Here is a 23,141-nt window from a genome sequence, read left to right on the forward strand (position 1 = left end):
GCACCAACAAACACACACACACACACACACACACAAACACACACACACACGTGCCACAAACCCAGGCCATGAGCGCAGGGCCATAAATCATGTCGGACATCTCACTCCACCACGCATGCAGCATACTAAGAGGACCAGCACACACAAACATACACACACGCGTGTTTATGCCATGCCTGTAGAACACCACATTTCATGGAATGCTAGGGAGGTTCCAACGATTTTATGGTTTCAATACATAACTCATCTGCTTATTATGTATCTTTTCGGTTCATTGCCATAATATGTCTCATGCAGTCTGAATTATTTACATAATTATTTGCCTCTATTTTGCCTCTTAGATTGCTGGACACACATGTATGTGTAAACCATGTATAAATGTGACCTGGCTTGCAATTAGCAAACCTGCTGCTTTCTGCCTGTTTTCATCAGATGAACCGCCTTACGGGCTACTACATGTAAAAAGGACAACATTGCCCCCTTGTGGATAACCACGTTATGATAAGACATTACGGCAATTAATTAGCAGGGAGAGAGTGCCTAGATATTTTGTTTGGTAAGAAATGGTGGCCTTTATATATTAAAACAAGAGAAACTTCATATGTTTTTAAAAACAGTAATAATGAATAACATCTTGATATTTCCTCCAAGTCATTTTTGGAGAGACCCCCCCTCCCCTATTCATTCACATTCACATAGTAGTTTCTCTGCATTATTCTCAACCTGTTTTAAAGACTAGTATATCAGTAAAAACTGAATCATTCAATGGAATAATACTATAATAATCACAGGAAGTAAAAAAGCACAAAAAGGCAGTTGCTGAGTGATGGGCATTTTATTCTGACCAAACAGACCAAAACAGTCAACCAGTGCTATCTGTAAGAAGGCAAATCTTGTTTACCAACAGTACATAAAACAAATAATCAGAGAAACGTGAAAAGAGGAATTATACACAAAGTAATACGCCTGGTGTTCCAAGTACTATTTGTAGAAAGGTCATGTTAATCTGACTGTAGATTCCATCATTAATGTTACACAACCTTATCCTACAGCAAAATCATGTCCCTGGCTTATGTGCTTATGTTAAGGTATGGTAATGTATGGTGTATGACATGTATGTAAACGTTTGGCGTTTAATCTAAAATATGATTGAGTCTTACACAGGGGAAGTCAGAACCTGAGGTACACCACAGTGTGCAGTATTTAAGACTACAGTTCAATTGGTGACATCAGATCTTTCCAAGCAGAGGTGGAGGAGACTGCGCAATACAAGCAGAGGCACAGTGACGAATACTACAGAGCCAGGTTACTGGACAGAGGTATAGAGAGGTAAAGTATAGAGCCAGGTTTCTGGACATAGGTGAAGAGGGGGATACTATAGGCTCTTCTCAACGTCTCTCCTCATCTATAAAGAACAGTGGATAGACTATCCCATTGTTGCCGCCCCATCATTCTTTATCTAGATCAGTGGGAACGAGCCGGAGGACCGAGGGTCGAGGACAGAGGACAGACGCTGAGAAGAGCCTTATGAAGCAAGGCTACTGGACAGAGGTACTGAGGAGGACACTATGAAGCAAGGTTACGGGCTTACCCCGGTACCATCAGGAGAAACCATTGATCTTCAAAAGAACACTTGCATGTGTTGCTTCTGAAGTGACTTTATTAGAAGTTGCATGGGTACCTCCAGTAACCTCGTTTGGTAGTATGCCCCTCCATAGTCCATAGACAAACACAGACACATGTTCACAGACAGACACAGACACACACACACACACACAATCACAGGGGTTTGGCCTCTGTCTTGCCAGCCTCTGTGATGAGTTCCACCAGGCTGCCCGAGGCTGGTCTGTCTTGTCCAGTGGTCCACTTATAGAATAACCTATGGTACATCACAACAAAAAAGCTATGATGAGAAAAGCACATGACATTCTACAGTCCTTGTGGCTGACACAGAGACTAAACCCAACAAGAACAGTGTAACATCGCCATCTGGTGGCCGGCAGTCTACAGCACATGTGAAAACCTTGAGTGAACACACTCCATGGAGCAACCATGCATGTCAGGTTGAAAGAGTTTGCTGTTGCATCCACTTTGGGATATTAGCATAGCATAGTTATAGCAGGGAACATATGCCCAACATTTCTTGCAACACATGATTATCAAAGAGAGTGTAGTACCAATTTAGTGGACACACTGGGCTCACAAAATATTTGCAGAGAACTTTATCAGTAATGCCAAAGACAGGCTATTAAAGGGAAGATCAACACTACACAAAACGTGTGATGACTTCGGTGTAACAAGTCAGCTTAATTTAATAGTAAAATGACTCGAGACTTCTTCAGCGTACACAAGGTTAAAGCTATAGCAGGTCCACTGTACCACAACAATATTCTTCTATGCAAACTCACACACACACACACACACACACACACACACACACACACACACACACACACACACACACACACACACACACACACACACACACACACACACACACACACACACACACACACACACACACACACACACACACACACACTTACTCTGCTATGTATTCCAATGGTGTCCAGGCGCTGACATCTGCATCAGGCATGAACTTCCTGTTCATTGGGGTATCCAAGGTAACTCTACATGAGGTCCCAGGTCAAAACATAACCGAGTTAAGTTCTGCTGTGATCGACCAGTCGTACAACGAATAAAAACTACAGACAGCGCCGCTTCTGATGAGTTTCAATAACAGTGTGCTGGCCACCATAGTTGACAGTGTAACAAGCATGTGATTGTCACGGCTACTCACGGCAGGATAGCGACGGCGGCCGCGCCAGAAGGGAGACCGCTGTTTGACGCCGCCAGACTCTGGCACACCTGGTGCACCGCAGCCTTTGCCATACCGTAGCCAAGCATACCTGCCAGGGAGAGAGGAGTTTCCCCACCTTCATATCACCTTCATAGATATCCCACAGTTTGTTATTGTCTGTGTCTTTACTTGTGTTTGTATGAGTGTATTGCTTGGTGAATGCTTGTTTGGACAACACACTGTAGGCTGCTGGACACCTGAATTTCCCCTGTAGGGATGAATAAAGTACTTATCTATCTATCTATCTATCTATCTATCTATCTATCTACCAGAGCAAGTGCTTTGTTTACCTTCCTCTGTACGTGCCCACGTGTTTCTGTTTATATCCAGGTAAAAGCAAAAGAGAAAATCTGCTACACCGGAGTGCGTACTTTCTCTTTCCTTTTAACCTTTAGTATACTTTGTCCTGCACCTGGTCTAAACCTAGGTGGGATGTGCACACAAGCACTCTGACTCTGACTCTGACAAGCAGCTTGAACTAAGTGGCCATTATTTGCACTGAAAAAGAAAAAGAGGCTGTGTGGAGTTACCTGGGGTTCCAGACAGGGCAGCCTTTGCCCCTGCGAGCGTGAGCAGCCCCCCCTCTTTCAGGTGCTTGGTTGCCAGGTGACTGGAGATGGTGGTTGTCCAGACACTCTGCTTCCACATCAGATCAGCATTCTTGTATAATACTGAGGGCAGGGACGGGCAAAAATATATCAACATGTATTTCAAAATGAAATATCAAATTTTAAGTGTATCAAAATAAACTCCAAAATACAGTAGCCACACCATACCAAAATACTGTATTTGGAAAATATGTGTCAATTTAATCTATTCCTTCATCAAAATTGACCAAATACAGGCAACGTGTGGGTGGGCACATAACCATGTGGATGAGATGGTGTGAGAGAGGGAATGTACTCTGTGTGTGTGTGTGTGTGTGTGTGTGTATGTGTGTGTGTGTGTGTGTGAGCAACCTACATGTTACTCATCTTGCACTAGATAATTTTCCTGAATAGTCTGATCACAAGTCTGGGCAAATTTTATGTTTGAAAAACGTATTCTAAATACATGTATCATAAATACTGCCCATCTTCCATGAATGATACATCAATCCATGAATGTTCGGATTGATTCAAAGTATGACTATGTTGATCATACTAGTATTCCCCTATACTGATATGAAAGACACATTCATATTGGTCTAAATATTGGTTGGCAGACAGTCTATCTTTCAGTGTGTTTATTAGGTCAAAGGGACAAAGGACATGTTGGCTTTAAATCAGACTGTCAAACCTTTGGCCTTAGCGCTTCCACCAGCCCAGCCTCCCGCCACACACAGGATTGCGTCCACCTTCTGTTCCCCCAGCAGCTCAGATACATCACTGGTCACCTAAAATGGTGGAGGTCGGAGTAGATATGGTTATGTTGATTATCAATTGCTCTGCTTGTTCAACCTTTTACTTTATGAATCTGATAACTACCTGAGTAGCTTGTTCCGTGAAGGATTCGGTCATGTTTACCAGCACATTGGCGTCAGCTTGGTCATTGGCAGCCATGTCAACACACGCCACCCACTTTACAGTCCACATTGAAAAGCGATGAGAATGACAAACATTGGTGAAATGAATATTAAACACAAAACAGCATCATTAGGCCCATACAAGTGAATGACAAATTGCCTAATCCCTGGATCTGCTTCTCAAAATCGTGCATTGTTCAAAGCAACCTCTGACAGAAATATATGATCAGCAATTACACAGGAATAACAACACCATAAAATAGAAATCTCATAGAGTACAGTACAATGAAAGGGTGGGGGTCAATAGTTTGGAAGTTGTCATGCTTCACAAAACTTGATGACATACAACACAAGTAACATGGTAGCCTAGTTCCATACCCAGTTTTTGGACCTGAAATATTCCACGCATTTGGAACCCAGCGCTCCTTTTCCTCCGTAAACTATGACTCTGTGCGCTTCGGCGGCTGCCATGGCTCGACTGCAGCCTACTCTACCTAGCTTTCTTTCTAGCTACCCCACACAAACGAATCAGAGGTTCCGTTCAAAAGTAATGCAAAAGAGCAACGGAAATGCAAACCAATGCAACCAAGTCTGATAAAGTGTCTGCATGTAAGGAATAAGGATATAAATTGTGTACAAACAGATTGTTTCTATTCACAATCGTGACTGTACGCTATTGTGATTTGGTCGCTGCTTCAGATGTCACTCCATTCGCTGTCCCTACGGAAACAGCGTGGGGACATTTCGTCAGAAAACCAACGAGGAAGACCATTTCAATCGGAAATGACGATTTCCTCAGGTCAACCGAGAGCTTCAAATCATAGGTGCACAGGACGCTCACTTCGTGACTGCAACTCACTACGCAGGAAGATGCATTTCAATTATATTTGATACATTCAGTATCGACAGTGTTGATTAGGTTGACATTGAATGGAACCAAAGATGAACACCTCGAGAAGAAGCGAAAGTGACTGGCAAGGACTGGTGAACGAAGTGAGTCACCATTTGGATTTGTGATGCTTCCCTGGTTACAGATCATTTGCGCTGACGCGCAAGCTAATTTCATGGATAATGCTGTTATTGTCAGCCTTTTCATTTGTTTTTATCAAAGCTGATGGGTTTGTTCAGGCAGGTGCACAGAATGTCTGTGCTAACGCTAAAGGTCGATGTCTGGAGACAGGTAGCCCATTCTGTGGATGTGAAAGCGCAGCCAGATTCTACAGGAAAGTGGGCGGGTCGTTTGGAAAGATTAACGTTACAGAGCTCAGTTTGCCTGAAAGGCAGCTGCTGTCATTGATGTCAATCAGGATTAAAACTGCGCAAAACAAATTCAGGTCTTCTCAGTAGTGTTGTTGTGATGATTCATTGCATGCTGTGTATGGGGAAAATATTGTACCTTGTTGTGTATAATGTGAGAGAATACAACAATAGAAATAACCTTATCTTTGTGGAGCCACTCCCCCCCTCTCCTTTTCATTTTCCTCCCATTGAAATGCTTTAATCTCATCACTTCCTTGTTCCTGTCCTCAGTTCTTGGTATGTAAGCGTAAACTGGAGAGCAAAAAGGAGGCGTTGCTGATTTTATCCAAAGAGCTGGACACATGTCAGCAGGAAAGGGACCAGTACAAGCTGATGGCCAACCAGCTTCGTGAAAGGCACCAAGGCCTGAAGAAGAAATATCGTGAGCTCATAGTAAGTGTGACTGCAGTAATAGTCTCCACGTGAACACAAGTGTGTGTCAGTAATGATGACACCAATAAAGTGTTCAGATCAGATGTGCATGGAATCATCTGTCACTTTTTGTAATCAGTTTATTTTTCTTTCCTCCTTGTAGGATGGTGACCCCACTCTGCCACCCGAGAAGCGAAATCAGGTGCAGATACTGTTTGTTGATTCTTTGAGTGTTTTATGGAAATGAGTAGGAACATGCAGCCTGTCAAACAAAGCCACTCCTGATAGTTTATTGTTGTCTCATTTCATTTTATGCTTTTAAAGCCTGCCTTACACCTACAAGATTTGGGAATTTTAACTTATGCTTTACTCAAAAGACTACAATCTTTCAAGAATCTTTCCCAAATCTTGTCAGTGTAAGGTAGGCTTTAGCTGACGCATTTATTACTTGCAGATACCAATCGCTGGGACCAGTGTTCCTGGAGCAACTCAGCGTTAAGTGCCTTGCTCAAGGGCACAACGGTCACAGTTGGAAATTGAACCCATGAATTCTGTGGCGGCTGCATGTTAGCCGAGCTCCTCGGCCACTACACTACCACCGCTTCTGTTGTCGTTTGGACTCACTCACCTTGATGATGTTGTTGTTTCCAGGTGAACCTGGCCCAGCTGCTGAGGGACTCCAGAGAGCGGAGCGGCAGACTCTCGGAGGAGGTGAAGGAGCTCCAGCAGCGGCTGGCTGAGGTGCAGGGCGACAACAAGGTACCGGCATCCCCCACCACGCATCCTCCCAGTGTGCATTATAGTGTATTGGAGTATGTTCAAAGTGAACAGAGGAGATGCTACACTTAAATTGAATGTCTTAACGCTAAAATATTCAGCTAACAATGTATTCCTATTGAAACATAGTTCAGTAATCTAGATCACAGGCACAGGGTCACAAAATGTTACTTTGGAGACAATTAATACAATTGGTTATGTGGCAGAAATTGCAGGGAATTCCAGTGTCGGACACAATGTGCCATGTCTGCTGGTGATTGAACACATCTCAGTGCGTTCAAATGAATGATGGGAGCTGTGTTCCTCTCTTCACAGCTGCTGAGAATGACCATTGCCAAACAGAGACTAGGGGATGAGGAGGTGGGAGCGCGCCATTTTCCAGCACATGAGCGGGAGGACCTGGTTCAGCAGCTAGAGAAAGCTCGCGAACAGGTATGTTATTATGCGGGTTTACATTGTATGTGCAAGCGGCAGTGCTGCGAAACCCATTATTGTCAATGGACATTACCTTGACCAAGAGCAACCTAGCGGCGAGCGCAGTGCATGCAATCTGAACCTGGCTTTAGGCTTTTGGCCATTTCATTTGGGTTAATAAGATAAAGATCTGATATTATGACTTGTTCACGTTCACACAGAAAACCCCAAGCCTCGTTCACGTGGTTGAGTATTTCAGACGGACACAAATCTGCTCCTGTGCTGTGCAGTGCTGTGCTCTAACTGAGAGTTGTGTGTTCAGAACGAGGAGCTGGAGCACAGTCTGAAGGCGGCCACAGATGAGCTGCAGGACGTGCGCGCGGAGAGGGACGTGTTTCAGGACAAGGCCCATCGTCTCAACCTGGAGATCAATCACATCCTGGGCAGCCACGAAGCACGCATCATTGATATAGACGCTCTCTGTATGGAGAACAGGTAGAATCTTACCTATTCTCCCTCTCTCATCTCCCTTGATGGGCACGCTAAGGGCTACAACTAGTGATGGTTTTCATAATACATTAATCTATCAATTATTTTCTTGATTGATCGATTAGTTGTTTGATCCAGAAAATGGCAAAAAAATTTACAATCAGTGTTTCTCAAAGCCTAATGTTATTTCCTCAAGTGTCTTGTTTTGCCCAAACATTTAAGATATTTAGTTTACTCTCATAGATGAGTAAGCAAAGATAAAACATATCCAAATTTAAGAAGCTGCAATCAGAAAATATTGTAGTATTTTCCTTAAAATAGTCGAATAATTGAATTGTTGCAGCCCCACTCCAAGCAATAACACTATTTATTATCTTAATTCCACCCAGGTATTTACATGAACGCTTCAAGCAACTTCAAGATGAGGTGAACTTACTCAAAAGTAATATCATGAAATATAAGGTAATCCCAGTGTATATCCTAAAATATTTTTAGATTAGTTTTCTTCTTGTCATATGTGTAGAGGAAAATGTAGCCTGATGTGTTTTAGTGCAGGGGTGCATTATCATTGCCCATTTATTATAAGTAGCATGCCATTCCAGATGCTGTGCAAATGCTACTGACTGTTTATATTTCAGAGTGCTTTAGAGAGCAGGAAGAACTGTAAAACGTACGGCAGAAACAACAACAGCAGCGCACTCACAGGAGTCCTTTCTGCCAAAGAAGGTAGTACAACTAAGCCCATACATTTACATATTGTTCCACAACATGTTGTCTTCTTTAATTGGGTTGCCTACACTACAGTAAGCTATATGTAAATAACCCGCCCACACTGTTTCGTTTGCAGTGCAAGAGCTGCTGCTGTCTGAGGACAATGGCTGCAGCCTGCCGGTCACTCCCCAGTCCATTGCTGACCTGAAGTCTTTGGCCACCGCACTGCTCGAGACCATCCATGAGAAGAACATGGTCATCCAGCACCAGCGACAGACTAACAAGTGAGCGTCTACTCTGTGGGCACTCATTAGCATAATTAATGTTTACATTTCTGTTTATGTTTATGGAATTTGGCATGGATTTTTTGTCCAAAGCGACTTACAATGACATTATAAAGCATTACATCAGCACTGAAATGACCAGTTTATAGTTAACTCTCAAATAGCCTAAACAACACCAGGAACACTAAATAGAACTTAACTTGTAAATTCTACTAAATAGAATTGAACTTGTAAATTCTCTCTGGCTACTTGTACTAAGGGCAAGGTGATAATTGGTTGTAGTTTCACCTTAAACACAGCAATATACAGTGAAAACAAAGCCAATCATCATCCTCAATTTTAGTATGTACAGTGGGTATAGTAAGTATTCACACCCATGCTAAAGTTGACTAAAAAGAGGAATATAAAATCATCTTTTGAGAATTGATTGTAATGCCTTAATTCAAAAAATGAGTAAAAATCAAACCGCTAAGGACACTAATTTTCTTTGTGATTGAAGAATGTATCGTAAATAGATAAATGTTCTTCCTTAAATACAGGTTGCATAAGTATTCAACCCCTATGTTAAATTCCCATAGGAGCAGGAGTTTTTATATGTTTTTATTTTTAAAGGCCAGCTATTTCATGGATCCAGGATAATATGCATCCTGATAAAGTTCCCTTGGCCTTTGGAATTAAAATAGCCCCACATCATCACATACCCTTCACCATAGATAGAGATTGGCATGGTGCTTTTTCCAGTTAGCCTATTAGCCTGTTTAATTTGCATTGAGCTCAATGAGCATCAAACAGGCTAATTGGCTAACTGTAAAAAGCACCATGCCAATCTCTATCTATGGTGAAGGGTATGTGATGATGTGGGGCTATTTTAATTCCAAAGGCCAAGGGAACTTTATCAGGATGCATATTATCCTGGATCCATGAAATAGCTGGCCTTTAAAAATAAAAACATATAAAAACTCCTCCTGCTCCTATGGGAATTTAACATAGGGGTTGAATACTTATGCAACCTGTATTTAAGGAAGAACATTTATCTATTTACGATACATTCTTCAATCACAAGAAAATTAGTGTCCTTAGCGGTTTGATTTTTACTCATTTTTTGAATTCAGGCATTACAATCAATTCTCAAAAGATGATTTTATATTCCTCTTTTTAGTCAACTTTAGCATGGGTGTGAATACTTACTATACCCACTGTATACTGTATTGTTTTTGTGAATGGTAATTAGAAGAGGCTAGTAGATGGGTCCGCTACTAATGCACTGAAACATGGAGCACCCTGTTTTTCTCAACAGAATTCTGGGAAACCGAGTGGCTGAACTGGAGAAGAAACTGAAGACTCTGGAGGTGTCTGGACTATGGAGCCTGCCAGGTACACAACTCAAAACGAAATCTCTTGTAAACCATTCCACGAAATGCTGCACCAACACACTATCGTAAATCTCCTTGGACATCTGTTTCCAATAATTAGTGACCTTTTTTGTCGCTCTCACCGTGCTGCTACTGGCTTCGATTGTGACAGCCCGACTGTGCTCTTCCTTCATTCAATATTGACTTTATCTTTTTCTCTCCCTCTGCTGTCAAAAGGACTCACATACAACGTGTCGATAGGACTCGGGAGTATGTTTGTTCTTTACCATCTGTGCTTCATTCCCTCCCTCTAGTTTGTACATCTGAGACCCAGTGTCTTTGTGTGATAACTCTTTGTTATAGAGCTGTTTACTACATTAAAATGTGTTTTTCCCCATTTGAAGAATATATTTGCACGCTATTGTTTATAGAGTGCGTCCTCATAGTGGCACCTTCTGTAGTAGTCCCCTGTGTGAATCACCTCACTCTTTGACTTTGAAACACAATGAAAACAGCACCATCTCATAACCATATTATACTGTACTTGCGTTGTATTAGAGTGTTGTCCATTGTGTGCACAACCTCTGTGTGAGTTTACAACATTGTGTTTTTGTGTGGGTGCCACAGGAAGTGTGAATAGTAACCACTTTGATTTGCTGTGGCAGGAGGAGGAAGGGACACCATCATACTGAGTGACCCTCAGCCTCTGCAATCCCACGGCGAGCAGCCTGTTCTTATCGAGAGAGGCAGACCCTCCACAGGTCAGTGGGCAGTCCTGTCTGCCAGTTTTAAAGTTTCCGTTTTTTTAATACATCTCCTTGGTGCTAAAAACATATGCTGTTACTTTTACTAAAACCAAAAGTGTTACTTTTAAAGTGATGGGAAAGTTGGTGGAAAGTTTTATGTGTTCCTTAAAGTCCCATGTTCTTGTTTATTGGGCCATGTATGCCATAACTAACCCTGTAACTGCAGCCCTCAGACACTGGGGATTTCCACTTTCTATTTTCATTTGCCATGAATCTATCACTCGAAAGCAAACAAACTTGATTCAGAATGCATTAGAAGAGTCAATTGAATAAAGCAGTTTGGTTCCACCATTTCACAACCTTTTAGTGGTATCATGTATTTCTCATTTCTGCTTAAAGACTACCTACAGTAGACTAGCTGTGCAGTTGTTAGTGAAACACAAGTACCTTATGGAGATTTTATTTCCCCTGCTAATTTTGTGCCTAGTAACTACCTTTTCGTATGACGCACAGACTGCTTCAAGAAGGCTGAAGGAAATGCATTCATTGGGGTCATTGCTTTTAACAGTGTCATGGTTTCATGGTTTCAACTATCCATTGCAACATCTCGAACTTGTCAACCTTTGATGGCTATTTTTAGACAAGACCACAACTTTTGCAAGGACTACATTCTCTGTGTTATTGATGCAATTAGACAGAAGAATTCTGGCCCATACTCTGGGCCGCCTTTACCTTTAAATTACTGTTCAGATTTGCACATTTGTTTTGACAACCTTATTCAGTGTCACAGCATTTATTTTTGTCCACAGTATTTATTATTTCTGTTGTTTTCACTGAGATTTTGTGGAGTCAAACTACTGTGTAAAATCTTATCTAGCACATTTCCAAAGGCTTTCAGTGGGGTTATGGTCAACTCAAGACCACATCTGTTTTTTCCATTGAAGAATATATTTGCAAGATATTGTGTTAAGTGTGTTGTGTGAATCACCTCACTCATTAACCTTAAAACACAAGTGACAGCAGGCTGCTGCACACCAATCCGAAATCTTGTTAGTTAGATATAAAATCTTATTATCACACATATTTTTGATTAGACATAGATTATGCAAGACTAGTATTAGTGACTAGTAAGACTGTGAGCAAGACTAATGTAAAAATGCTAACCAAGCACTGCTTTATTTACATTTGGTTTATCTGCACCCATATATCCGCACATTGAACTAGCAAAAGCAGCCTACAGTACATGCTAGTTGACGGTGGGCAGCCGTTGCGGTGTGCGCAAAGGTAACGCAAAGCGGCTGAGTGGTTAGTCACCATGGTAGCTAGTGCTTACAAGTCTACCTGATGTGCGGTCAGTATTAGTGGTGGCCGTGTCTGAAAACGGCTCATCATGCTCTCTGAAACACTCTTTCATAAATCGAGACAAATGAATCTTGACATTGTCATCCTGAAATATGCCCATAGTTCCATACTAGCCCTTCAGAGTAGACAGAATGCATGATGGGATAACCTGGTCACTCAGAATGTTCAGATAATCAGCTGAATTCCATTTGATGCCACATTCCTCAGTCCTGACCAATAGACCTCTGAAGTTCGGCTACAAAAAAGCTACCATCTTTGCCCAAATAAGGAGATCTGGTATCTTGAGATTTTTTTTCTATGGGAAAGTAACATGAGGATTTTCTATTATTGCACTTGTTAAAAAGCGGGGATGATGACATTGGAAATGCAGATGTTCTGTCGTACAGTTTTGTCAACTGCCGTCTAGTGGATACTGTGATCTTCGGTAGCTGAAGACTGCACACTTTGATCTTTGCTACCCCAGAGCTATCTTACAATGCAACTTGCCATAGGCAGTTGGCTTCAATTAACTCTGGATCTCCTTATATGGGAAAAGATGGCCGCTTTGGGTCCTTTTTGTAGGCGAACATCAGAGGTCTGAAGGAACCGGAAGGAACCCTGGATGACTTGGCCGGGCAGTGTAGTTGGTTTTCTAACCAGCCAAATTATTGATGAGGGGGGTAGCAATGTGGGAGTGTCCATACCGCCTGGTATTTTAACTACCAAATGCTACTTATGCTATGTACTTACGTAATCTGTTTAGTAATCTTTGGTAAGCTGTTACACTGTTGAACATTGTTGTAACATTGGTCAAACAAAAGTGTGCTTCAGAAGTAATCACTGAAACCACTGGAAGTCAGTAAAGAAGAAAGGAGAATGCCTGAGAGTCTGGAACAGGCAACAAAAGCTACATACAAATTGAATCAGTCACACTTTGATCCCTGGCCTTATGTAGCAAAGCACCAATACAGCCTAATTATGTTTTGCGCTGTCCTCCTGATCGGACCCATTGTGCAATTTGTTGGATGTTGTTTTTCTCTGCTCACACAGAACCCCCAGAATAAGAGCACTACTGTAATATCTGCGGTGCCCTCTTCTTTGTGTCTTCCAGATGTCCTGAGAGGAAGAGAGGAGCGTCCTGCAGGTGTGACCACGCAGGGGGACGGCGCTGACGCGTGCATGGACACGGGCCAGAGCGGCCGCCTGCTGGGCTCCCTGTGCGCCCGCACCAACGGACACCTGCAGCTCGACGTGGAGGTCCTGCACAGCTGCGCAGACGTGACCGACGGAGACTGCGACGACGGCGAGTCTCCGGGCGACCAGCTGGAGTGCGCGCAGGAGGCCGACGAGTGCGTGTTCAGCGACCTGTCTGAGGGAGCGGCGGCGGAAGAGGCGGACTCGCCCTCGCCCCCCGAGGTCGTCCCCGTGCTTTGCAGCCCGTCGCAGGACCTCGTTTTGCCCTCCTCCTCCTCTTCCTCCTCCCTCTCCGCCTTCTCCTCATTGCCAGCCACAGAAGCCGAATCGCCGTGTAAACAACCTGTAACCGTGGACACCGACCCGCAGGACACTGCTGCTGACGGGATGCCCATGCAGGACAGTTCCCCGATGCTTGAGCCCGGCGAGGAGTCGCCCATGAAAACGGCTCCTGATGAAGCGGATGGCGACGGCGGCGCAGTTCAGACGCTTCAGACGAGACTCCTGGATGAACATGAGGAAGCCGACGAGGAACTGGCAGCGCCTGAACAGGAAGAGCTGTATATGTCTGAAAACAATAGCGAAAAAGACTTGTGTACTGCGTAGGGGTGCACTTAAATCAAACACAGAGGTGGTAGGAGGACGTTGGAAGGCTTAGAAGGCTTAAAAATGAATGTAACTAACGGAGATGGTCAGCAGTGTCAGTGGTCGTAATGGATCGCTGAGCAAGGTTATTGAACACATCAAAACACAGAGCTGCCTCGCTCTGCCACCAACTTTTGCATGGTCCATTCTATTACTGACCTCGTTCCGAACCTAAAGAGAGGTTTTGGTTGTATCTTTTCTCTCCAGTAATGCCAGTAGTGTGTGAATCGTGTCACCAGTTTTGCTATGGCATGCTTTTGACCAGTTAGGACCAAAACTTTCCAGTGAAATTACAGCCAGTATCCTGAGTAGACTCTCCACAGAATACTGAATTGCTGATTGCAAGCGGAGTGCGTCAGGTTTAACGTTATGTATGGGAGACTTATGCTGCTGGGCATCTACAGTAGATGCAGGTTATGTTAACGTAATCTCAAAACGGGGCTGCTGATTGGATTGGGTGGAACAAATGAGAAACACACACAAAAGCCACTACTGTTGTATGCCACTATGTATGAATGCAGCTAGTAGCAGAAGACTAGAGCATCAAAACTGTTGATAATAGACCATGTTCCTTGATGAAGGAGCTGGTGCTGTTGATTGTATCAAAATATGTCAGAAGTTTCAAATGGTTCAACAGCAGAGATATGTTGTCATATATTTTAATGAACTCAAAGCATACTACTTGAGAATCAACCTACTGTAACTGAACTGTATACCTGCTCGTAATGCAGTCTTTGTTTGCTGCTCGCTTCAATACGAACCAAGTGTATCATCTTTGGTGTTGTAGACTATTTCAGAAGTTCAGCGACTTCAGTGTCATGTCACATGTGTAGGTCAAAGTAGTACATTTTGTGCATCCTCTCAGTGACTCTCACAACATTCCTGTGTACTTTTTCACTGTATAAATGGAAACGCTGGGTGCATACTGCATACTCTTGAGTCTGATAGACTGAAGGGATAGTGAAAAAAACACTGTTGATTTACTGATATGCATGCCTGCATATAATCTACTGTCCAAAGTGAGCCATTCAGTCGTTTGTGTTTAAAACATAAATAAATTCTGTTTAAAAGCCTAGATGATCACACTTCAAGTCATTTATAACAATTCCGTTGAGATTGTGTCTTTTTCATTATTTGGAATATACCACACTGGATTTAGCTGGGTTTTAAATCCCCAAATTCACCCTAGATGATTGCACATTCACACTGTAGCATTTTGTTGCAACCAATTTCATTTCACGGCGCCAAAGAAAGAAGGAGGAGTCATGGTGACGCCATCACTACAGAGTGGTTTGATGTTTCTTTGGCCCAACCCCGTTTCAAGGAAGCTGCGCGAAATGCAAAATCGCGGCCTTTTAAGGCATTAATTTACGCATGCGTAGTAGTTACAGTTTTGTTTGAAGGAATTACAACCATAGAGAGGGTTGGACTGGCCAGCCCGGAAAGAACACTGCAACACCACACGAAATCTTTGAATGTACTATTTTCTTCGAGATATAGCCTGTTTACTTCTTTACGCATCGACCGTCTGATTGATGCATTTCTATCACGATGTTAGCGCATTACCCAAATGTGGAAAAATCCCAGCTGGTCAGCTATGTTGAAGATTACCTTGAATGTGTTGAGTCTCTCCCTTTGGACATACAGCGGAATGTTTCATTGCTTTGGGAAATCGACACAAAGTATCAAGGTATGTAACAACGAATGTTTGTGTTTCATTTTGCCATAACGCATCGGTTCTGCTGCAATTATTTGGTCATTAGCCCTTATATTCAACATCTTTCGATCAGATTGCATTATGTCAAACGATGAGATGCTTTCCCTTGTCGTTTGCAAACTTATTTATTTAGCCATCGACGTCTCATAATCGACTAAACAATGCAGTCGTGTTAAGTCACCGAAAACAAGTTTGAATGTGTCGTCTTGTCGGGAACTGTCGAGTAACAGCGAAGACTAGCCCTTTTACAAATGTTGGGTATTTTCACTCTATATTCACGCCGGGTGATCAGCCATTTTGACTGAACTCGTCTTGTACCCCCAGCTCGGATAGCTTTCGAAGTAAATACTCAGGATTTTACTATAGGCGTTTACCTTGCCCTTCGTTTACCCAACCGACTGCAAAGCTAGTTCTTGGATTTGAGAAACTGTATGTGTGTTATGTTGGCCCACTTATGGCTGTATGAAGAAATCTTGTTTAGCCTACTGTAGAATATTACAGATATCAATATAGCCTAGTGTTTTGAATTTGAACTTCTGCTAGCGCAGCGGTCACGAGAATAGTCCAGCCTTCGGCGCTCATCTTGTTTTGCGAATGCGCAGGCTTTCTGGAGAACTGCTCGACGACCAGGGTTCTCAGTCTGACAAGGGAAGCATGTATTGCACCCGTATATATCACCGTTTGCTTCCTCATGACGTCAGCAGGCATAGAGAAAAGAAGGGTATGGCTGCGTCGTAGGAAGTTTGTAGTTTTTAAGGATCTGGTTGTTGCCCGCATGCAAAAATCTGTATGTTTAGGATTTTGCGGTTTGCTTCCTTAAATTGTTAGACACAAACAGAGAGTTGAGTGTTAGAAATGAACGTCACAGAGCAATTATGGTGAGGGGGCTAGGCTATCACTGGTCTACTCTCTTGGATTAAAAATGGCCATATAGTATCCAGCTATATGTTTGAGCACTGCACATGCAACAAGCTTCTTTGAAAGGTTGTTAAAGGACAACCGAAATGAGAGCTGACTGGTAACACTTAACATGCATAGCACATTTTGTTATTATTTTTAGCCTGCTGCTCGTTGTGGACCAGACAATTGGCAACGCCACTGTCTTACGCGTCTTCCTTGCGCCTACAGTGTATAATTGAAAACGCAATGAGCAACTGCAGATCGCTTTTTTGAAAGGCAATGATAATGGACAGGTGTGTTAGTGAAGCACATTTAGTTTGCACCCCTTTCAGAATAGTTGTAGCAATGCCCCCTTTCAGGTAGTCTACAAGCAACTTGCACTGTAAACTTCTTTGCCTCTTTTTCCTGCAAATATTAATGTCTATGTTGTGCCTCTGTCTTCTCTGTCCCCATCCCTACCTGCGTGCAGAGGTCCTGAATGAGGTGGACGATGTGTACGAGCGTTACAAGCGCGAGACAGACGCAGGTCAGCGCAAGCGCCTTCAGATCCAGCTGCAGCGAGCCCTCATCAGCAGCCAGGAGCTTGGGGACGAGAAGATCCATGTGGTGACCCAGATGCTGGAGCTGGTGGAGAACCGCTCGCGCCAAATGGACTCTCACACACACTGCTTCACCGACCCCATCGAGGAGCGCTCCCCAGGGGAGAAGATCCGGCACGAGGTGGCTGGAGCTGGTGGTGGTGGTAGTGGAGGAGGTGGAGGAGGAGGAGGAGGAGGAGGAGGAGGAGGTGGCGTCAGCAGCACCAGCACCAGCGGAGGTGGTGCCAGCAGTGCGGTGGCGACGGTGTCGTCGGCAGGCTCCCTGCCCGAGCGATCGGCCCGCAGGCCGCGGCGCCAGCGCAACAGCGAGAGCCGCGACTCGTGCCACGGCGCCAACGGGGCGCTGGAGGACCCGGCCGAGGAGGTGCCCGCCCCGCCGCGGGAGAAGAAGTCCAAGTCGGTGAAGAAGAAGAAGCGCTCCAAGGCCAAGCAGGAGCGCGAGGCCTCGCCCGTGGAGTTCGCCATCGACCCCAACGAGCCCACCTACTGTCTGTGCGAGCAGGTCTCCTATGGGGAGATGATCGGCTGTGACAACGAGCAGTGCCCCATCGAGTGGTTCCATTTCACCTGTGTTGGACTCACCTACAAGCCCAAGGGCAAGTGGTATTGCCCCAAGTGCAGAGGCGACAATGAAAAGACCATGGACAAAAGCACTGACAAGCCTAAAAAAGATCGCCGGTCAAGGTAGTGCCTTCAGTGAAAGAGGTTTGTATGTTTAGCTGTGAGTGGGGTGGGGGATTCGAATGGGGGTGAGTTACTTGATGTAACAGTATCGCAGTTCACACAATCACATTTGAGAGAGCACTGAAGTGGACTGTGCCGTCAAGCTTATGGACCTATCGCAGAGAAGCTGAGGCTTTACCTTTGAGGACTCGGCTGCTGTGTTTTGCCAAAGGTTTTCAAACAGGTGCTGACACAACACACTTTTGGGATGTATAGTGTAGCTGGTAAATCAGGTGACCTCCTTATTTAACCGTCAGAAGGACCAAGAGGAAACAGAAGCTAGAAATACTGCCACCAAGATTCTATTTCAGAGATTACGTGAGAGTATATGTCCCCCACCCCCCTCACTTAACTTGGCACAGATTTTTAGAATGCCCTTAGGTGTTCCGCCTCACACACGGGTCCCCCTAACAGACGGGAACCTACAGTGTTATGACGAGGGTTCAAGATTTGACAAGCCTTTTTGGATTATGCACAAGGTTTAAGTAGATTTACACTAGGTTCTGGCTCTTAATGTCGTTTCATCTCATTTAGGAAGTGGAATACTTTTCACCCTCTCCGTGTCTTCCAGACAATTCAGTTCCACTGTTACATATTTTGTGTGATTGTTTGTAAGAGATTTTTTTAAGCTTGGTGTATTTAATAAACCTGTGCTCGTATTGTCCCTAACGTCTGGTCTGTATCTGAATTGCATGTGCTTTGACCTACTTCGAAAATGCCCTTTCAAATACCATAACATCCATAGAGTTGTATAAGATGTTGACAGAGTTAGGCTCATCATACTGAAGCCACGGAAGAGATTTTTGATGAGTCAAGTGTCAAACAGGGAATCTGACTTATTTTCCAACTGTGTGTTACATTCTCAATTGGGGGGCGGTAGCTTAATTGGTAGCATAGTGGCTAAGGAGCTGGGTAAGCATGCAGTAGCCTGGAAACTTGTGGTTTCAATTCATGTTATCCTTGAGCAAGGACTTAGCTCCGAATTGCTCTGGTGACCGCAGCCCTTGTAGTACAATTGACGCAAGTTGCTTTGGATAAGAGTCTGCTAAATTAACAGTCTATATAATGTGAATGTAATTACATGGCTGTGCCCAAAAGTGCATAATGTTCAGTGTTTCTCCCTCTGAAAACACTGGTATCATACATCTTCAACTGAGTCCGCATGGACTGTCAGTGTTGATAGCAAGTGAGCGCTCTGAACAGTGGTCAAGCCATGATTTTCTCCAAGATGTTTAGGTGCAGGGTTTATTTGCAAGGGAAACGTCTTGTACAGACAGAGCCTCACATGCACCTCCACCCAAGGTGGTGGAAATAAGGCTGTATCTACTCCCCTGATGGATGCACTGCAGTGTGGGGAATGGGTTGAGAAGTGTGGACCATGTGCTGTGGTACGTGTTCTCTAAGGAGCCCTGTCCTTCTATCTTTATCCTTCTGCAACATGTATTCTCTGTCCATTGCCAAGCCACAGGTCAACTTGACTGTCATGAGGATGTTAAGGACTTCAGAACATGGAGTGAAGGATGTGGAAGGCTTTTTAAACATTCTTCCAGTGTATTTTCACCGTGCAGTTCCTTAGAGTTGCTTGCTCCAAAGTAGAGCCGTGCAATGACCAAAATTTCATATCATGATGTAGGTAATGTCTATGATATCACTTTAACACATTACAATATTCCCTTTTCTGTGAATTCAACGAATACAGTAACCTAGATATAACCTAACCACATATACAAATATTTATCTTACGACATTTGAAAAAATATGTACACTTGTCCTAAATGGCAATATAAATATAATTAATTCTCTCCTGGTTGATGAGTGACGATGCTGTTTTCTAACCCTGTACAAATGCAAAAACATTGTGGAACTTTATCATCATCCATATAGCAATCTAGCAATTATCACAATATATGATAGACAATACAAAATGGCACAGCCCTACAGCTACCTCAAAACATTTGTGACCTAATCTACATCATGTAACCTAAATTGGTAAAATCTTGGTTGTTTAACTTTGGTTATAGTTGATTGATAATTTCCTTTGTGATAGACCGCACATTTAATAATGAAGCTTGGGGCAGAACAAGGACATAAATATAAAGGTGAGAAAGGTTTGTCTGACCAAATTGTTAGATTAAGTAGACTAAAATGTTATTAGTTAGAGATCCATTTCACATTTCACCTTTTACAAAGATTTTAAGTGGAAATGTGGAGGAACATCAAAGGCACATCGGATAGTCCTCATTATTATTATTATTATTATTATTATTATTACTATTGTTGTTGTTACCATTCATTTTGCCAAACAAAATGATAAACATGAAGAGTAGTAAGTCAGGCTGACAATGCTGTTTAGTGTAGACTGGTTGTGTGTAAAATCTGAATGCCACTATGACCAGCAGATGTCACTATTTTACAAGTCTGCATTTACATACATGAATGCTGTGCCAAGTCAAATAGAGGCATGCAATGATATAATAACTTTTGATAATATATTAAAAACACATTTTTCTATATTTGTTGGAAATAGGTAAAGTATGTGTGTGTGTGTGTGTGTGACTATTCTGTCTCTATCTAACTTTATTTTAGGTAACATGTGGTCACCATTTATACATAACATGTGTATGTCTAGTGCTCAATATGATCTGTATTACAGTGCCCTCCAAAAGTATTGGAACACATGCTGATAGTTAAATATAAAATCATCTTTTGGAAATTGATCTTAATGCCTTAAATGAAAAAATGAGGAAATATTCAAGCTGTATTAGCAATGCAATTCAAACCAGCTACAGCTAGTAACTGACATAAAAGCATGCCAATCTCTTAGTATGGTGAAGGGTATAGTGTTGATGTGGGGTTATTTTAATTCCAAAGGACTTTATCAGGGTGCATAGTGTCCTAGATCCATGAAATAACTGGCCTTTAAAAACAAAAATAAAAATCCTCTATGGGAATTTCACATGGGCTTTCCAATACTTATGACCCCTGTATTTTAAGGAAAACATTTATTTATTCACAAAGAAAATTGATGCCCTTAAAGGTTGAATATCTCCTCATTTTTTCATTTAAGGCATTAAGATCAATTTCCAAAAGATGATTTTATATTTAACTTTAAGCATGTTCCAATACTTTTGGAGGACACTGTAAGTGTCATTACACATTTATGAGTTCTTTACCCAACAATTTATTATTCTTAATAAAGAGGGGTTTTATTCTTGGTAAATCCTTAATAAGCAGCGTGTTGGTCTAGATAAAATGTTATTAATAAATAGTACTAGATCAAAACAGAAACTTTTGCCTTCTCATACATTGTTACAATGATAACACTGTATTTGGTAACATAATCAGAGCGTACAACCCCAACAGAAAATGTTGGGACACTGTAAAATGCAAATAAAAGCAGAATGTGAAAATCTACAAAACACATAAACAACAACAAAAAAGCTGGGATGGGGCAACACAATGCTGGAAAAGTTGTATGATAACAATAGAAGGAATACACGCCTAAGCAAGAAAGGTATTAAGCTGTTAATTAACTAAATTGACATATGGTCTGCCACTATGTTTATGTGGGAACTCAAATTTCAAACATGGTCCAAATAAACCATACTGTTAATTACTGTTGAAGACTGCATTATAGCCTACACATCTGTACTAAACCTGTACCTAAACGGATTGGTGCAAATTGCTTTACACCCCTATAATGCAAAATGCTTTTCACAACCCTGGCTCTTTGTGTGTGCTTGTGTTGTGCAAACCAAGCCATGTCAGAGTTACCTTCACAAAGTGGGGTCAGTAGTGGCAGGCAGCCTCTGCATACATATGGACACTGGAGGGTTCCGGGTCGAACTCAGCTCCCCTCAGAATGCTGTTCACAATTATTTTGTTCAGTCATGCAATGTTGTTTCTAGCATTTTGAGCAAGTGTCCTCAATAGTGGTCTCTGGTAGGCCCTATAAGTTATCACAGCATAGTGTAGTTAGTTATACAAATATACTGTATAATAGTACAACATGACTCATATTGCTGTCCAGTAGGCCTAGTTAAATGTGTTTCATGAAGGACAAAATAATCTACATTATTTTGTCTTTGCTTTCTACAAATACACATTAGTGCTGTGCTTTAGGTACAGACATGCAGAAGACAAGGCAGAGCATCACCAGAGTCAAACTAACTTTACTTCTGGCTTACCTTATCTTGTAAATGTAACCAGCTGATGTCTGATTCATTGGCACTGTGTTTTCCAATCTCATCTCTCCAACAGCTGTCCGTGTTCCATGTAAGATGACCCTGCTGACACATCAACCATCACAACCATAACCTCTGAATGAACGAGTATGAGTAAAGATAATGCAATTTGTTCATGGCTGCTTAAAGGTAGGTTTAATTACCACACAATTTTCCATTTCATATCATGTGAGGGTATTTCAGCATTTGTCTTGAACAAATACCAAAAGGGAAACAATGATCTGTTCATTCCAACAGATTTAGATTTGTCCCTGCTGAACTGAGGCGATCCAAGTGATCACTTTAAATGTCTTCCGAGAGTTTGTGTAGACGTGAAAGCACAAGATCCTCATTACTCATTTCACCGAGCACTCTTTGGGGTGAGTACTGTTGTTCTTTGAAGTGCTATTGCTGTCTTTTATTGGGCAAAGGGGGATTCTTTGAAGTAGTTGCCCTGTTATTCTGAGATAATAGACAGATTGGGTATATAGTCAGAGTGTAATGGCTCGTTCTTTAAGGCTTGAGTTACAGCTCTACCACATTTCTCTGAAACTCTGAGTGTAAACTATTTGGGTGTTAATACTCCACGAGGGGAACTTTTGAGCCTTGTGGTTGGGCATTTTGGCCCTGAAAGGATATATACATGTGTGCACGCACAATTTGGGACTATTTCAATAATCTCCATAGAGTGCTGCTGTTCACTGGGTGCTTAGTATCACTATCACTGAGTAATCAATCTATGTTATTTTGGTTACACTTACTTGAAGGTATCTACATGGGCTAAGTGTGACATGACACTGTCATGAATATGTCATAAACATTGAATAAACAAGTCATAAACGTTTATGCGATAACGCTTCTATCATTAAGTGTCATTCGTTTTTGTCATGACCAATTAGGGTTAGGGTTCATGTGTCATGACAGTGTCATGTCACTCTTATGTACCTTCTTACGTCTTCGGTGTTTTTATGTCTTTTTATGCCCTTTTGTG

The 23,141-nt window shown here is 42.5% G+C and overlaps 3 protein-coding genes across 5 annotated transcripts; 2 read left to right on the plus strand and 1 right to left on the minus strand.

Annotated features, from left to right (window-relative positions):
- Positions 1-816: 816 nt before the first annotated feature.
- On the minus strand, positions 817-5,081 carry qdprb.1 (quinoid dihydropteridine reductase b, tandem duplicate 1). Its single transcript, XM_062520649.1, has 7 exons — positions 4,743-5,081; positions 4,327-4,419; positions 4,139-4,235; positions 3,391-3,531; positions 2,801-2,909; positions 2,547-2,630; positions 817-1,879 (listed from the first exon to the last, which is right to left on the minus strand). The coding sequence occupies exons 1-7, from the start codon at positions 4,833-4,835 to the stop codon at positions 1,780-1,782; spliced, it is 717 nt and encodes a 238-aa protein (XP_062376633.1). The 5' UTR covers positions 4,836-5,081; the 3' UTR covers positions 817-1,779.
- Positions 5,082-5,176: 95 nt separating this feature from the next.
- On the plus strand, positions 5,177-15,061 carry LOC134065647 (coiled-coil domain-containing protein 149-B-like). 3 transcript variants are annotated; one of them, XM_062520620.1, is made up of 13 exons: positions 5,177-5,357; positions 5,895-6,056; positions 6,199-6,237; positions 6,687-6,794; positions 7,128-7,244; positions 7,549-7,721; positions 8,105-8,177; positions 8,354-8,441; positions 8,563-8,710; positions 10,008-10,084; positions 10,300-10,332; positions 10,728-10,823; positions 13,261-15,061. In XM_062520620.1, exons 1-13 carry the CDS (start codon positions 5,295-5,297, stop codon positions 13,947-13,949), a joined length of 1,866 nt encoding a protein of 621 aa, XP_062376604.1. In that variant the 5' UTR covers positions 5,177-5,294; the 3' UTR covers positions 13,950-15,061. The 3 variants fall into 3 exon arrangements, with proteins under 3 accessions (XP_062376604.1, XP_062376621.1, XP_062376612.1); XM_062520637.1 differs by having other exon boundaries at positions 8,105-8,141; XM_062520628.1 differs by lacking the exon at positions 10,300-10,332.
- Positions 15,062-15,386: 325 nt separating this feature from the next.
- ing2 (inhibitor of growth family, member 2) lies at positions 15,387-18,591 on the plus strand. The gene is made up of 2 exons (XM_062520661.1): positions 15,387-15,678; positions 17,075-18,591. Exons 1-2 carry the CDS (start codon positions 15,540-15,542, stop codon positions 17,890-17,892), a joined length of 957 nt encoding a protein of 318 aa, XP_062376645.1. The 5' UTR covers positions 15,387-15,539; the 3' UTR covers positions 17,893-18,591.
- Positions 18,592-23,141: the final 4,550 nt, after the last annotated feature.

This window comes from Sardina pilchardus, chromosome 2 (assembly GCF_963854185.1).
Source record: "Sardina pilchardus chromosome 2, fSarPil1.1, whole genome shotgun sequence".
Lineage (NCBI taxonomy): Eukaryota > Metazoa > Chordata > Actinopteri > Clupeiformes > Clupeidae > Sardina > Sardina pilchardus.